The sequence below is a fragment of the Blennius ocellaris genome (assembly GCF_963422515.1).
Source record: "Blennius ocellaris genome assembly, chromosome: 14".
NCBI lineage: Eukaryota > Metazoa > Chordata > Actinopteri > Blenniiformes > Blenniidae > Blennius > Blennius ocellaris.
Window position 1 is genome coordinate 9,009,364 of NC_137663.1, and position 16,402 is coordinate 9,025,765.

Here is a 16,402-nt window from a genome sequence, read left to right on the forward strand (position 1 = left end):
TCTCTGCTCTCCGTGTATTTCTACTGTGCTGTTTATTCTCAAAATATGTATCTCATCCTCATTTATTTTTATATTTGGTATGGTGTATCTTTTAACGTATTTTAAATAAAAAATAAAAGACAATAAAACAACATGCTCATACTAATATGAGAATAGAAAAAATTTCACTAAATACAATAATAGTGCGAGAATTAATCAGCACAACAATCATAACCAAATGACATTAATAATAATGTTAATAAATCAATATTAATTCATCAATAATAATAATAGTGTATATTTTGCTGTTTGAAAAGAAATATGGAGAAGCAACTTGCTTATCCAGCCCGACCCCAATGCTATCCGAATTATCCATCTTATTAAAACTTTACAACAATTCCTGTCAGAGAAGTTGAGATTTTCGGAATTGAGTCATTATTGTGAGCACTTGTCTGTTAAAGTGGTTATGTAGTTTTGTTTTGCGTTGTGTTGTCACCTCAGGATTTCCTGGGATTTCGACTGCAGATTCTCCTTCACCAGTAGAGGGGGATACTGAACAATCCTGGTCATACATTCAAGTTTCATACCAGGGCAGTCACACTGATTTCAGCTTGGTTGATCTTAGGCAGGCTGGACTGGTACAGAAAGAGCAAAATAACCTTTACATTTATGGTTTTTTTTTATCTGTTTTGGTTGCAGAGGACACATTTTGAAAGAGTCTATATTTCAAAACCAAATAATTGGTACAGAAAATGACAACAATCTCTACAGAAAGCCGATTTAGAATTAAAGCTGCATGCAACGTTGAATGAACGTGGTGCATGTTGGTGCACGTCAGAGTGCCATGGAAACGTGGGACCACAATACTGCGTCAGTGTTAAAAAAATGTTTTTGTTTTGTTGTTCATTCTGAACATTTCATTCAGGGGAGGGGAAAAAAAGGGAATTTGGATGATGGTTTCTTTGTTTTAACAATTTTTCTTTTTGGCATAAAAAGACTTTGATTACTAATGAAAACCCATTTACGTCCTTCCGCACAATAACGCAAGCATTTGCACTTGTGCGATTATGAAAATCATGCTAGTACGGTTTGCAACCTCTGCAAAGACACAAAGATCTCATGTAAGGACGAATCACTTTTATTTAAAAAAAGAAAAGAAAAACATTGAAAATACAGTTCATTTTATACATGACAGCCATATGTACAGGATACAAAACAAGGAGATAAAGGTTGTAGCTGCTGCTGAGACGGCGTGGGGATGGGGAGATGATCAGATTGATTATTGAAAGGCACGAGGGCTGAGGACACGTAAAACCTCCCGACGAGCACGTTTCACGTGTCAAAAGTTGACTTTTGATCCTGAATAGCAGCTCAAACACACACAGAAGGTATCGAAAGGCAGCTGGACTCCCAACAAATCCAGATCTCGCCTCCTCTCCTGCGCACAAACACACTGCAGGAGGTGTGTGGACTGAAACTGGGGGGGGGGGGGGGGGGGGGGGGGGGGGGGGGCGAGTTCCTCAATTTTGCCTCCATCGAAACCGTTTTATCTTAAGAGAAGGAAGTTTACTTTCATGTGTAATTTACAAATAACCCCTCTAATCAAATTATACTGAATCATTTGTATAATTTACAGCACTATGCAAATGAAGATACAATTTTTAAAACAAATACTGTACACTCTACAGTCAATCACTTGATTAGGACAACAGAAAGAAAAACAAAACTATTAGCAATAAGTTAAATTGACTTCACAGGACTGAGTTAAAATAGTTCAATTCAATGTTACAATTTAGAGACCGACTTTCAGCGGTCGTTATTTGCTTTGGAAAGGGAAACTTTCCGACATGATAAAAAGCATTTGGTCGGGATGGATCACGAGTGATCACCGTGATGAGAAAAGGGCTGAAAAGAAGAAACCATCAGCACTCTACAAACTGTACATGTGATCATTAAAAGACATCTAAAAGAAGCTGATTGTAGTGATATGAAGGCAAAACAAACGCTAAAACCCAAACAGAACAATGCGAGCAACGTATAAATATTAACAGTTCTATCTGCAATAAAAGGGTGAATAAAAAAAGAAAAGGGATGGGTCCTCAACAGGCAGAGCTGCCAAGAAGTTTCAATTGAAACTAAACGAAGAACCTTGGTGGGAAAAAAAGACAAGCTACTTTTCCACAAGGATGTAAAAAAGAAAACCTTTTAGTGGTGTTGGGCCCCGTCTTTTTCAGAAGCCCCTCCCCCCTTTCAGCTCCCACACAACCTGACGAGGACGCATGGTACAGATCACGACGAGACTGAATAATGAACATCTGTGGAGATGTAATCCGGAAACGTAATGTTTTAATCGTAGTCCAAGTACGTGTTAAACTACAGTAAACCTCCTTCCTTTCCTTTGCTGTCGGAAGCCTTTTGTCAGCTACTGCTAGGAAAATGAATCAAAAAACGCCAATGTTTCATAGAAGTTCCACGGTGGGAACAAGACAAATAATCCACAATGATGAATTATTTCATGCCTTTGATTAATGCAAAGTGGGGGCCTTAAGGTCAGGGAACCAGCGGTGCTGGTTTGAATCTCTGGACCCTTGCAGCAGCAGGAAGATCATATCCCACGTAACAAAACATGTTCCACTCGAGCAATTCCTGATTTCATGTCTCGACTTCACTGTTGTGGAAACTCCACATGCTGTGTTGCAGTTATCTTGGGGGGGGGGGGGGGTGTCAGCAGGACGATAATGTATCTAAACAAACTTGTTCGAACAGTAAAGTTCGACCTTCAGTTGCAGTCTCTCAACCACAGTGTGGACGACATCTGTGCTACTGACCTACCAGCACTGAGGACTTGTCTCGACACGACCTCAGCGCGACCCTGTTAACACGCCGACAAGCCTTAGAACTGTGAGAGGCGACCTCCGACGGCTTCAATTTGTAGAAAGTCTCACAGTTTGACGATTGATCTCGGCGCCGTGACATTCGTAAACCGACTCCAGTCATAATTGCTGATTTTACACCGCGGCTTCCCCCAATTCACCTCGAATGGAGAGGAAGTAGAAAAAAAAAGAGAACAACATCTGAAAAGTAACATTCTTCCATTTAACGGCTTGCAAAGAAAAAAGAAAGAAAGAACGGAAACAGAATTGTCGCGAGTGCCTCGGCACTCGGTGTTAGTTAGGTCCATGTAAAGCGTGTGTTATAGGCAGATACATGTCTCAGAAGGGCTAAGGCTACGTTCAAACGGATTGAATCGGGACACACTGGCCAGAAAGCGGCTCGGTCACAGTGTCTAACCACCACCAAGCTATCCAGCCTCCCACTCAAGAGGTAAGATGTGTGTGCGCTGTATTTCTTTCCTCTCCTCCACCCGACCGACCCACGGGACCGCGCTCCCGGCCGCCTACACCGCGACGGCTGGATGCCACTGTGAGGGTGGCCGCCGCAGCACGCGTGTAGACGCGCCGCGACGCCCCGCCCCCCCGGGGGCCCCCCCACGCCGGGCCGCCATCAGGGGCTGCTGCCGCCTTCCACGTCGCTGTCGTCGGGGGCGCCCTTGTAAATGGGGCTGGGGTTCTGCGGCGTGGGCTCGTATTTGCGCGCCGACGACTTGCCGCCGGCTTCGGTGCTGTTCCAAATGCCGTAGCAGAAGTAGATGATGAAGCCTGTTGGGAGTGGAAACGGGACGCCGTTAAACAGTCGCTTTGAGGAGGAGCAGCAGACATGAAGGGGGGGGGGAACAAAAAACAACAACAACAAAAAAATGGAAAAAGTGACAGCCGAACGCACCGATAACCATCCAGACGGTGAATCGGCACCACGTCCCCCAGTCCAGCTGCATCATGAGGTAGATGTTGACGAAGATGCTGAAGAGGGGCAGCCAGGGGAGCAGCGGGACCTGAGGGAGGGGGGGGCGTCAGAACAACGTCTTCCAGGTGGGGAGCGAGGACACGCTGTGCTCCCTTCTGCAGAGTTCCGCACTTACCTTGAACGTCAGCGCCTCTTTGCTCTGCGGCTGCCTCCAGATGATGACGACGCAGACGGCGCACAGCAGCGTCAGAATGACGCAGGGCACGATCACCGAGGCGTGGCCGGCCAGGAGCCCCGTCAGAGCGTTGGCCAGGATGACGCACAGGATCGTCATGAAGACGGCTGCAGACGGACGAGGGCACAGAGTTACTCAGCGTGAAGCACAAATGGTACTTATTACTCCTTTTTCTTTTCCTTTTTTCTTTTTTTTGGAAATTCCTCTACGGCGCACTCACAGACGATAGCGGTGGTGGCGTAGACGATGGTTCCGGAGGTGTGCGTCGGGGTCTTCCCGCTGGGGCAGAAGAGCAGCTTGGCGGAGAAGGCCTCCCGGAGCGGCCTCTCCTCCGTCTCCATGCCGTACTCGTCTCCACTCTCCCCGCTGCTGACGGCGACCTTTTCCCCTTCCACCAGCTCCACCAGCTTCTCCGTCTGGCTCGAGGAATTCAGGGTTCCCGGCTGATACCTGCGAGAGGAAGAAGAGAAATCCCCGTTAACGCGGAGGGAGAAGAAACGTGCAACTGTGGTCGAAATCCAGCCCTTTGTTTTTGTTTTTTTTATTTAATCCCAAAATGAAATGAGTGCATCTTCACAAAACCAGAATCTTGTCTTGACAAAAAGCTGCTTTACATTTTTAGAAGCTGCTGTTGGTCAGCATGAGGACAAAAAAAATATAACACCATTGCAATTTTAAGAATCTTATTTTGGTGTTTAAAAAAGGTGCCGACCTGAGGATGAGGACACACACGGCCACTAAAGAGTACGCCAACAGGGTGCCGATGGACATGAGGTCCACCAGAGCAGCCAGGTCGAACAGGAAGGCCATCAGAGCTGGAAGGAGAGGAGAAAAAAAAAAGAAAAAAAAAAAAGGGATTTTTGCAAACTTATTCCGGAGTGGTATTGATGAGGGAGGTACTGATGCAGCACAGACATAAAGTAAAGACTTAACTGTTCCAGAAAGATACACAAATGACGTTGTGGCGGCTCAAGCCAAAATATCAATATTTGACCGATTCAGCACGAGAGAAAAAAAAAGGGAGGGGTGCAGCTCCGGTACCTGCAACGATGCCAGAAGCAATGGTGGCCAGGAGGGGAGTCCTGGTGCGAGGGTTCATCCTGGACAGCACGCGGAACAGCAGCCCGTCCTCGGCCATGGCGTAAATCACACGGGGCATCGGGAACATGGAGCCTAAAAGGCTGAGGGGACGACACAACGTACCGTCAGTGGCAAAACATTCACAGTTGTGATCCACTGGTCCAAGTCATTGACGCCCTCGAGGCACAACGAAGGCACACGTCGATTTTACGACGCAGCCTCACCTGGTGGACAGGGCGCAGAGCGAGCCCACGGCCACGATGTATCTGGCCGGAGCCCAGCCGACGTGGCTGAAGGCCTCGGGCAGAGGACTCTGCATGTTGAGCTGGTAGTACGGCATCATGAGGGTCAGAGCGGCAGACACGCCGAAGTAGGCGAAGAAGCAGATGAGGAGCGACGCCACGATGCCGATGGGGATGGACCGCATGGGGTTCTTGGCCTCCTCGCCTGAGGACGGCGGGGGGGTGGGGGGTGGAAGAACAGGATGAGCGGGTCACATCAGTGTGGTGCGGTGTCGAATGACAGACCCCCCTCCCCCCTCCCTCTCCCCAGGACAGTGGGGGTATTTCTCACATCTGTCGGATTTCGGGACGGACTTACGAAAGACTCCTTCCACTAGTGCGAGTGCCGTTCAAACATTTGTGTGACGGGCTGACCAAACGCAAATACCCTCAAAATTATTTCTTTTGTTTTATCAGCGAGGGAAGTTAAACGACGGCACTCAAGAGGAACCGAGCAAACACAAAACCTTAAGATAGAACCAGCGAAGGCTCTGTGCAAGCACAACGACACCGAGGTTAAACATCAGTATGGAACACGATTTGGCATTTCAGGTAACTTCAACATTTGTCTTTACAGCAAAACTTTTCTGTTCAAATATTGGTGTTTAAAATAATTACTCTTTTTTTTTTTTCTTTCAACCTTCTGCAAAGAATTTCTAAAAAGCAGTTTTTTTTTTCTTCTTTTGCTCACAAAATTCTTAAAAAAAAAAAAATTCTTCAACAAAACGGCTCCACCCTGTAATGCTGAGTCGTCGTTGCACCTCTCCTCTGCCATGTTTGTAATGTGAAGTGTCACTCACTCGTCGTTGCGATGCAGTCGAAGCCCACAAAGGCGTAGAAGCAGGTGGCCGCACCAGACAGGACGCCATTGAGGCCGAACGGCGCAAAACCGCCGACGCCAAACTCTTCTTCCATTCTGAGTGACAGAAGGAAAGAAACAAACAAAATCAAAACCCACACGAACATTAAAAAAACGAAAAAAACAAATGCTCCTAAACCATTAATGGATTTTTTTCCCCCCTCCAGTACTGACTTGCTGCTGTTCGTTTCATTCCTGAAGCTGAAGTAGTCCTCCTTCGTGAGGTTCCAGTTGGCCGTATCTCCTTTAACAAAGCCAGAGATGATGACAAACCCCAGAACTACCAGGTTGATGCCCGTGAAGATCTTATTCACAAGTGCTGACTCGCTCACACCGAAGGCCAGAAGTCCTGAGGAGGAGGAGGAGGAGGGTTCAATTTCTAGCATCAGTAACAACATGTCCTGCTATGTGGGTGGACGAGTTTGTACTTCATCACATCCAACAAACCATCAGTCAGCGACACCCATGCTCCAGCCATTTATAACACCACTACTGGCACGCTGCACGGGCTGCAATGTCAGTGTGACAACAGTTGTCGGTTATGCAACCGCTAATGCAAGTGCAAACCACGGCGACGTTTGCGCGCTTTCGTTGGAAATAACTTTTGTGCCTCGCGGACCACTGGCGAAGTGTCGTTCGGTTGTGAGCAGGATGAGACTCACCGGTGAGCAGCAGGACCAGGATGAGGGCGAACAGGTCGGGGTACTCTGCCAGGACGCCGCCCGGTACCTTCATCGACATGGAGGCTTTGAAGAAGTCGGAGATCTTCTGTTCCACCAGGCTGTCGAACGTGGAGCTCCAGGCCCGGGCCACGCTGGCCGTACCTGAGAGAGCGGACGGACACAGAAGCCGCGTGAGCCTGCGAGCGAACGCGTCTTGGTGTGTGTGGTGGCGTACTCCACTCGGTCGGTGTCACTCACCGATCACGTAGGAGAGGATGAGGTTCCAGCCCGTGATGAAGGCCCAGATTTCGCCCACCGTCACGTAGCTGTAAAGGTACGCCGAGCCCGTCTTGGGGACGCGGGCCCCAAATTCGGCGTAGCACAGGCCAGCCAGCATGGAGGACAGCGCCGCGATCAGGAAGCAGAGGACGATGGCGGGTCCGGCCTTCTCGCGGGCGACCTCACCCGCCAGGACGTAGACGCCGGCGCCCAGCGTGGAGCCCACTCCCAGGGCGATGAGGTCCAGCGTGGACAGGCAGCGGGCGAATCGGGTCTCTTCACCGGAACAGTCTAATGCCCGGCGACGCAGGAGGGATTTGCCGAAGCTGGACAGCTTGCTGGCCATGTTTACTGTGAGAGTGTGGGCGAGTGACCAGGCTGTTTGTCTTAAATCCTCCCGAGCGTGGGCGTTTGTGATTGACGCCGCTCACGAAAAAATAAAACTGGTGCGACTTGACTGTGCAAAAGCACCGAAAGTGAAGCAAAAGCGGCCCTTTTTCCAAAGAGATGTTGACTCAAGCAGCGACCACTTCGTCAAAGTGAATAGGATGCAGAGGGTGTGAGCTCAACGTACTTGGAAGCAGCAGATCTGGACCTGTGAGGAAACACAAAAAAGAAAACAAGGGCTCAAAAAGGGCATTCGGTAATCCCCAAAGCTTACAGTCCTCACAACTCTGTCAGGAATCAGAAAGTGGGAAGAATGCCACTTATTCCTGACAAAGGTAACTTATTTTTGCCAAAAGTATGTTTCCGGATTACCTCCAAAACGGACTCTTCCACGGCTTAATCTTTGGTAAACAGATTGACAAAATCCGCGCAGTAGTTTTGACGTAATCTTGCATTTATTACATCCTTGGTGGACAGAACCCATTCGCTTTGTATGGGATTTTTTTTTGCAGTATTTTTGGAAACGGCTATCCAAATTGTAAAACCATCACAAAATAATAATGATAATAATAATTCATAGCACACCATTACCAAACCCTTTCGTACATTTTGATGTGCTTTTGGTGTCCGTGCTCCCAATGGTGCAGGACGAGTTGCACATCAACAGCAGAAGAAGAAGAATATTAAAGTTAAACAACTATCTATGGTGGTAATCTTGCTCCTTGCCTCTCAAGCAACCACGAGAATAAACCAGTATCACAAATTCCACACTTCCTTGGCAGTGCCTGTCCACTTCGTGAAAATCTAGACTATCATCCAGTTCAGCAGGTTTCAGGTCACTGTACAATAACCTGACTACCTAGGAATTCGCACGATCAACGGTTACACAACCGTTTTGGAATTCATACCTCCACCTTTTGCAGCTTAGCGAGACACCACGAGACCCAGCGGGGCACCGAGAGCCCCCACAGGGACAAAAGAAAACCCGGAGCCCGCCTGCCCGCACCAAAGCCCGTCTTAAATCTGCTTTGATAAATAAAGCTGAAACAGTACGCGCCCTATAAAAACAAAAGAGAAAACCCCGCCTAAACCATCGCCACTCCCTAACTGCGAGAGACTGGTGCTGTTGTGTTTTTTCAGCAGATAGGAGAAGCCTGGGAAAAGCCGAGAGGCTGGCTGGTTGAATTCGAGCTAATATCAACACGAGAGGAGATACCAGCCGCACGTGTGCACACAGCAGCTCACTACATGGGAAGGAACAGGCTCACATCGAGTGGTAGAAAAGGATTTAACGGTTACACTGTGGTCTGTGCATAACTGAAAAAAAGTGAATGTGTTGCATGCAAAAAAAAAAAAAAGAAATCAGGATTCCCACAAGCTGGTCTGACAGCGAAAGCCTGAATCTGTCTCATCTTGAAGTGTCATTTTGTGAATTCAGCAGGAAAACAGTGAGCTTAACAACGTCGAGTAATTTATAAGCAATTCAAAACCTTTGCTTTGAGAACGCGGCTGTATAGACAATGTGTGTGTTACGACTCGCTTGATTTAAAGGTCGCAACCACAACTGGCGGTGGTGAAACTCGGGACGGAGTGAATAAACCCCATTTTCGTGAAAAACACCCGTGTTCGCACATGTCAAGGACACTGCGACTCGCGTCTGACGGCGGCAGATGTTTTTCGTCTGTGTCTGGGGGTCATCACGCGTCACATTAAGCAATAATCAAATACATCCTCGGAAATATGCAAATGGGTGTTGAGCAAAACAGTGAGGCGTACGGGGTTAATAACCTCTATCCGTACACGTTGCTCTGGCACATCCCAGGTTAACAACCTTTTTGCTATGCTACGAGCATACAATGTACACACTCCTGACAGTCACACCTCACAGAAGCATACCATAACATAAAGATCATCTCGGGAACGATCTACTGTCAATTTGTTGATGTTTTTGTGAGAGCTTGTTAAATCACCACAAAGTCAGAAGTTTCGACAGCAAGGAAATACCCCAGGTATCATTTTTCCCCCCACCTTGATGGCAAGTCCTGATTCGGCTTTTCTGCTTCTGCTCAGCAGAAATAATAAAATGACACGGTGACTCATTGGGCAGCGTCGCTGTGAGGGTAAATCGCGCGAGTCAGGAAATGGCGGTTTAACATTTCTCCTGGGTGAAGTGGTGCAACGTTATCTTACCGACTTTGTTCCTCCTGGCTTCGTGCATGAACAGCAGAGGGTGAGACGAGATCCCCATGAGCAAGCGATGGTGGCGCTCGTAGTGCAACCCTCTTGTTGTCACGGGTCGGAGCAATCACCAAACTCGGAGCAGGTTTATCTTATCTTTAAATACTACACTAGCCGGCCACTTACACATCCATGAACGGCCTGGCAGGCTAAACTTTAACAAGGATTATCTCATATACCCCCCCCCCCCACTACTCCATTGAGATAGTACAGCAGCCTGAAGTAAACTCTTGCTTTATAGAGGCAGAAGACTTCATATAGGAAATACTCATGTTTGATTGTAACTTTTGAAACTGCCAAAAATCCCGGAATAAGCCTCAAATAACCACCGGATATTTTTAACGAGAAGGTTGACGACGGTGTCAAAAGTGGCACGGCACCATGCTCGAGGCTATTAATGCAGCGACACCTGATTCCCCCGAAGAGGAGAAGTGAAACACGAACCCGGCCGCACAGACCTGGCCGCTTGTGTGGCAGAGTATGGAAGGACCGGTCAGTTCGTCCACTTGGATCAAAAGTCGAAGGCGAAAATTTCCGCACCCCATAGACACGTGAGAAGAAGCTGGACGGGGCGCAGTGGGAACATACTACACTGGACCGTTTGTCACAAAGAAGCTGAGAACTTGAAACACGACAGGGCATTGTTAAGTAAATTAAAAAACAACAACAAAAAACGTGAAGCGCGGCGGTTGAACGAGTTCACATTACAGACGTTTTAGGTCAATAAATAAAGCTATAGATGATCTTATGGTCTAATTGTGGCCTTTTTCATAGTACACAGGATACACGCTCTGACAATGTTACAGTACAATGACAATATCCTAATAATACCACAAAAGCAACATAACCTACTTGTGAAAGCCTTTCAAGTCACATTATTTCAAAAGAGAATATCCGGCCGAGTACAGTTTAAGTGTTGAGAGAAAAAGACAAACACAGTCGAACAATGAAATAAAAACAGCACAGAAAGCACCAGACGACCAACATAATAAACACCCAGCCCTCTGAAGACTGATGGGAAACTGGTACATGATGGAAATGCTCCCGCTCCCCGCTTGGTGTGACATTCCAGTAGCATTTTCTACTCGCACACACCAGGAACCCAGACCGGCGGGTGTCGGTGCCGTGTCAATAAACCGCTATTAGCAAACTGGCATGCCAGGCGGGCTGTGATCTCCGCAGGGGGTCCGGCCAACACACCACGAGCCTTAACCGGGAGACTGACGTACGCAAGCCCGCCGGAAAGAGAGATGATTAAAAAAGAAGCAAGGGCTTTCGAGGAATGTCGCAGTTGCCGAAGTTTCCATTTGGAAAAATGTGCCAAATTACCTGATTTAAGGGTGGTCTTAAGATTGCCTCGCCGCTGCTGCCGTCACGTCGCTAATCTTTTCCTTGTGGTTTTCACGAGGAGGCCCGCTCTTCTGAGAGGGGCAGGTTTGTGACAGGTAGTTTTGTGGGCTAATGAATACACCATCTACAAACTCTAAAAGCTCACACACCCACACAAAAAAAAAAAGAAAGAAAGAAAGAGTGGTCTGATGCAAGCAGTAACCTTTACGACAAACACACAAGGTCTTCACACGGACACAAAATATTTAAATGCAAACATGGGAGGGAAATCCATTTCATTTATACTTTTGTTTACACTCCAGCCACGTTAAACACGAGGCCTAAGCTGACCGGCAAACAGACCCGGGTCAACACTGCTCCAGTTACAACAGGTTTCAGGGATAACGGAAGGGTTACTTGACGGCAGCCACCGACTCTAAGAGGATTATCAGGAGGTGTAGCAAACCAGCTAACCTCATTATGGCATGTTCCTGTTTCGAGTCCGGGCCACATAAGTAAAGCATGGCTTTGTTTTGACTGCCCGGGTTGATAAAAACAACGAGAAACAATGTTCGCTTGTCAAAATGTCGTCCGATAACGTCGCCTTTAAATGACCCAGTTCAAAAATGAAAGAAAGTTAGCTAGAGTGATTGTATTCTGAGATCTAAACTGTCCCCACAGAAAGTCTTGAAGTCTAGGGAAACTGCTCGACGGCGTGGTTCCTCAATATTTAGCTTGAATATAAATATGCCATGCCTAAATAAATAGGTAAACGCCACCTTATTGAGCTGGTAAAATAATCTGCTTCGCATTTGCACAGCCGAAATCTCGAGCTGACGCACCCCTAATAATACTGCCTACATCAGAGGGTGTAACGCAGCCGTGCTCCCATGTGTGGTACCCGACAGCTGCACCCGGAGCTCAGCTCTCTGCATCCGCTGGCAGAAGCTCATGTGACCTTGCACAACCCTGGAACGTATACGTGAAGCGTTCTCCAGACAGCACACGACGGGTTTGCAGGTGTTTGAAGTTGTGGGCAGCATTTTTTTTTTTTTTTTTTTTTTTAGAGCCAAGAATTAATATTTGTGTACATACGCACACATAACCGCTTCAGATAGTCGTGTGAGGTTTCCGTGAACATACGTGTTGGACAGACTGAACTGCGTGACCCCCCCCACCCCCACCCCCCCAAGTCACCCCCACCCAGGCAAAAAACTGCCGTCGCTGTGAAGAGGAATGCAGACGACGAAGACCTTCTTCACTTTCCCATGACCAATGCCAACACTGTCAATATCAACACATGCAGTGCAGGGAGGGACAAGCACCCACCTTAGCACATCTGACAAACATGAGACACAACACAAGTCAGAACAACTGGTTCACTTCACACAGAACCTCTGAGGCCTTTGCACACCATCTCATACTCAGCAATCTAAAGCACCACAACCGTTTAACTGGGATGCCACAAATTCTCAACAGATTATTCACAGACTCACTGATGGTAAATGGTAATAAAGTTTGACGCTTGAACAATTAAGGCCCAAACAGTCTGTGTTTAAAAGCGAACCAGTCATTACCAACATTAACTTTTAACAAAGTTTCCAAGGTCACACTGAATTTTAAAGGGAAAAAAAAATGTTGTGTGGGCGTACCGGAGGGGTGGGCTGGCTTCGTTTTTGATAAGAACTTGTATTAGCAGTTACATTTTGCAGATAATGTGTTCAACGTTTGTAGACAAATCCCTGATGGAAATGTTTAATTCCAAATGCTGATGTGTCATTGCTCTCATGAGAAGGTAACGTGGCATGCAGCTGGCTGGTCAGTCTGCAAACCCCACCCCACCCCACCTAACCACCTGATCCCCCGCCCCCCCAACCCCCCCACAGCTGAGCAGGTTGGCATCTGCACCTTCACAATCTCTCACTCTTATCACCCCTTGAATGTCACATTTTGATGTGCAGCCCGGCTGATGCAACACAGCCATGGTGGCTGTCTGCAGGAAGCCATGTCGGTTCGTCGCCCGGAAAGAGGAGTCGCGATGATGCCAACTCGTTTGGCGTCGAAGCCACGGGCAAAACAAACTTTTAACGAATCGAGAGTTTTACTGCAATCGCTGCAAGCCATGCCGCCCCGTACGGAGGGATGTGGTCCGGATGTAGACTCTCTGCCAGCGGCTACAACGCCAGCGAGCGACGTGGCTCCGGTGATGCGTTCACTTCGCCGAAAACATAGTAATCCCCAAGAACGCGGCGGAAACAATCATTATCGCTGCGCTTTTTTAATCTCAATCCTTTTTTTGTTTTTTCTCAGATTCAGGATTTGGAAGTTTGCTTGTGAAATATCAATCCACTCGGGTGACTATTAAAACTAAAACGCACCCCCCCCCCCAAAAAAAAAAAAACCCTAAGCATTTTATGAGTCGGCTTCTTGTTCTATTGCATCAGTTTCTGCAGGTACACATGTGAGATTGTGATACACACTCCGACAACAGCCGGGTGTATTTCCGTCAGCAAACTAAAAGAGAGGGAGAGTACTCATGATACTACTACATAATTAGGAATTCTGTGTTTTTTCCCAAAGTCTTTGAAAGCAGCATCAGTGTCCGCTCCACGCCTTAGCAGCAAGATGTGCTAACCTGTTCACACTAAAACAATCAATGAAAGCCCGCGCTGTGGCTTATCAAACTTTGCATTTAGGACGAAGGGAATATTGTCAGCTCGTTTTCGAGCCGTCTGATCACGTTTCAGTTGGATTACACGCCGTTTTCCGGGATAATGTTACGATGGACTGCCTCCATCAGCTGATTCCGCGCTCAAATGACAAAGTAACTCCGCTGTAATAACGCAAACGTACCGCTAATAAACACACGATTATGGAAACCCCGACGACCAACTAATGTATACACACAAATGGCCGAGGGAAACAGACATACGCTCCGCTGGTTTTGAAGTGTGCGCTAATACAACAGACAACACGCGGACTATTGCATCAGTCCGCCCGTGCGTTTGGTTCGCGTTACATTCGAGTGGAAATTACACGAAAACGCGGCGTGGACGCGTCAGACGTCGTGATAAAAATAAACGTCAGTATCGTTACCTGTGATGACCTTCTGTCGAGGGAAGTAAAATGAATGGGACAAGAGTGATGCTGGAGTCGGTTGCTCGCTGCCGTGGTCGCTGATGAAATATCCCGCCCGGGTTGAGCTCTGTGCGGTTTTGACGACTGGCTCGAGACTGAAGGGGGGGGGGGGCGAGGCGTTTACAAACACAGAGACTCAGCAGGAGGGGGCGGTGCTTTGCGCACATGAATGGAATATCATTCGCGTAAGAGAAACGTGTGTTTCCATCGAGCTTGGGCAACAGTGCTAATCCATACAGGTATGCAGCGAGGTGTGAGCTTGATCCACAAACAATAATATAAGTCCAAAGATGTAAAATATTTTAAAAGACAGTAAAGTTGATCGTGTGGTTCCAGCCCACTTGGTTTCCTGTAGTAGTAACGATGCCCATATATGGGAACTAAGCGTACTTCCTACTCTGGCAGCTACTATGTATAGACTCCACACCATTATATCCTCTGGCGCTTTGTTCCTCAGATTAAAAGAAAAGGAGGGAAACTAAACAATTCTATTGTGTGTCTGCATACTCAGTAACCCCAGCTCTATGAAGAGTTAATAATAGTTCATTTTTTTCCGAGAATATATTCAACTTGATGCAGAATCAAACGATGCCTTGTTTCCTTGAAATGTTATCAAACCCTGTAAAATAAAGTAAAGCAAAAATACATTCGCTTAAACTGGGTCAATCTTTTAACTGCTAAAATAGACTCCTGCATTCTTGAATCCAGGGGTGTGGCACACAGTTTACAGCCCTTCAGACTGGTTAAATAATGCCACGGGGGTTTTGTTATGATGCAGAGTATATGTGATGAAAATCTCTATATTGATGCAAAACCAAACAACATGGAAAATGACTACAATCTCAATATGAAGCTGATTTGGGTGAAAGTTTCTGGTGTGAAATGTATAGTGAAATGTGCAAAAAACACTTCAGATCACTATCTTTCAAGACAGGATCACTGATATGTCAGCTCGGGTCAGTGTTGTCTTGAGTCCACTACTCTTAAAACATTTGTTAAAAAATTTTTTTTTTTAAATCTATATTTTCTTTAAAAAAAACATTTTATCCTTTGCTTGGTGGTTTGGTGGGCAGGGTTGGAGAATCTTGCGGGTTGGTTTTGGTCCACAGACCTTATGTTTGACATCCCTGGTACTAAAGTCATTCAAACAATTTGGAATCTTCAGACCGGACTTCTGTCTGTCTGTCTGTCTGTCTGTCTGTCTGTCTGTCTGTCTGTCTGTCTGATTCTCTCCTATAGTGTGGAAGCGACACGCAACCAGTCCACTCATACCCTGCGTTTTTGTGATTTCTGTGCCGTCACACATCTTCAGTGGTGATTTTTCTGCCACTCAAATTTGCAGTATGGCCTTCTTCTCATGACCTCGGGTGGGGACATTTCTTAATGACATATTAAAGCTTAGTGATTAGCCAGCTGCCGTTCAGCGGGCACTCTGGTTTTGTGTCCACAGGTACGTGTTTGAAGTTAACGAGTCACTTTCAATTCAGTGTTCGATTCTGTGTGACTGATTGTGTCTCAGTGTTCTGACGGAACGGCGACGTGTCCAGGTTCTTCACTGCCTTCACCCAGAGGGGTGATTGCTGGTTCAAAGTCATGACAGCACTGAGAAGTTCTGTACCAGCTACTGAAAATAACAATTTGATCGAGGTTACTAATCATTTCCCTTAACAGAAATCGAGCTATTAAATTATTATTGTCAATAAAAACTAAACTTTATGCTCCCCACAGTTCAACATCCTTCATGTTGCCTTAGTTAGTTCAGGGTCAATAATATAATTACCCCTCTCCTTCAGTTAACAGCAGTTTAATGAAATACTGGAACTTTAAAAATGCCTTGCTCAATGAGAACGCAAATAAATACGTATCACTCTGAAACCTCTGTTGCAAATGGTTTTCTAATTGTGTAATAGTTGTCAGTTTTTCACTGCCGAAAGTCACTTTTTTTTTCTCAAACCATTATTTAGCTTTAATTGGTTTTATTGTAGGTTTCTGTGGCTACACGGTGTAAACACCACACACACTGTGAAAGGTGGAATACACTGTTCCTGATGACATGGGCAACAAGGAGAGTCTTTAAATAAATGATTTAGTAAATTGCTTTTTCTCCCGCCGTGCCTGTCGCTCTTTGTTC

General features: G+C 46.6%; 1 protein-coding gene across 1 annotated transcript; it reads right to left on the minus strand.

The window, feature by feature from the left end:
• Positions 1 to 1,110: 1,110 nt before the first annotated feature.
• On the minus strand, positions 1,111 to 14,347 carry slc7a3a (solute carrier family 7 member 3a). The gene is made up of 12 exons (XM_080508882.1): positions 14,230 to 14,347; positions 7,159 to 7,774; positions 6,901 to 7,062; positions 6,413 to 6,587; positions 6,180 to 6,295; positions 5,323 to 5,545; positions 5,060 to 5,199; positions 4,731 to 4,833; positions 4,239 to 4,468; positions 3,959 to 4,125; positions 3,763 to 3,871; positions 1,111 to 3,638 (listed from the first exon to the last, which is right to left on the minus strand). Exons 2-12 carry the CDS (start codon positions 7,523 to 7,525, stop codon positions 3,484 to 3,486), a joined length of 1,947 nt encoding a protein of 648 aa, XP_080365008.1. The 5' UTR covers positions 7,526 to 7,774; positions 14,230 to 14,347; the 3' UTR covers positions 1,111 to 3,483.
• Positions 14,348 to 16,402: the final 2,055 nt, after the last annotated feature.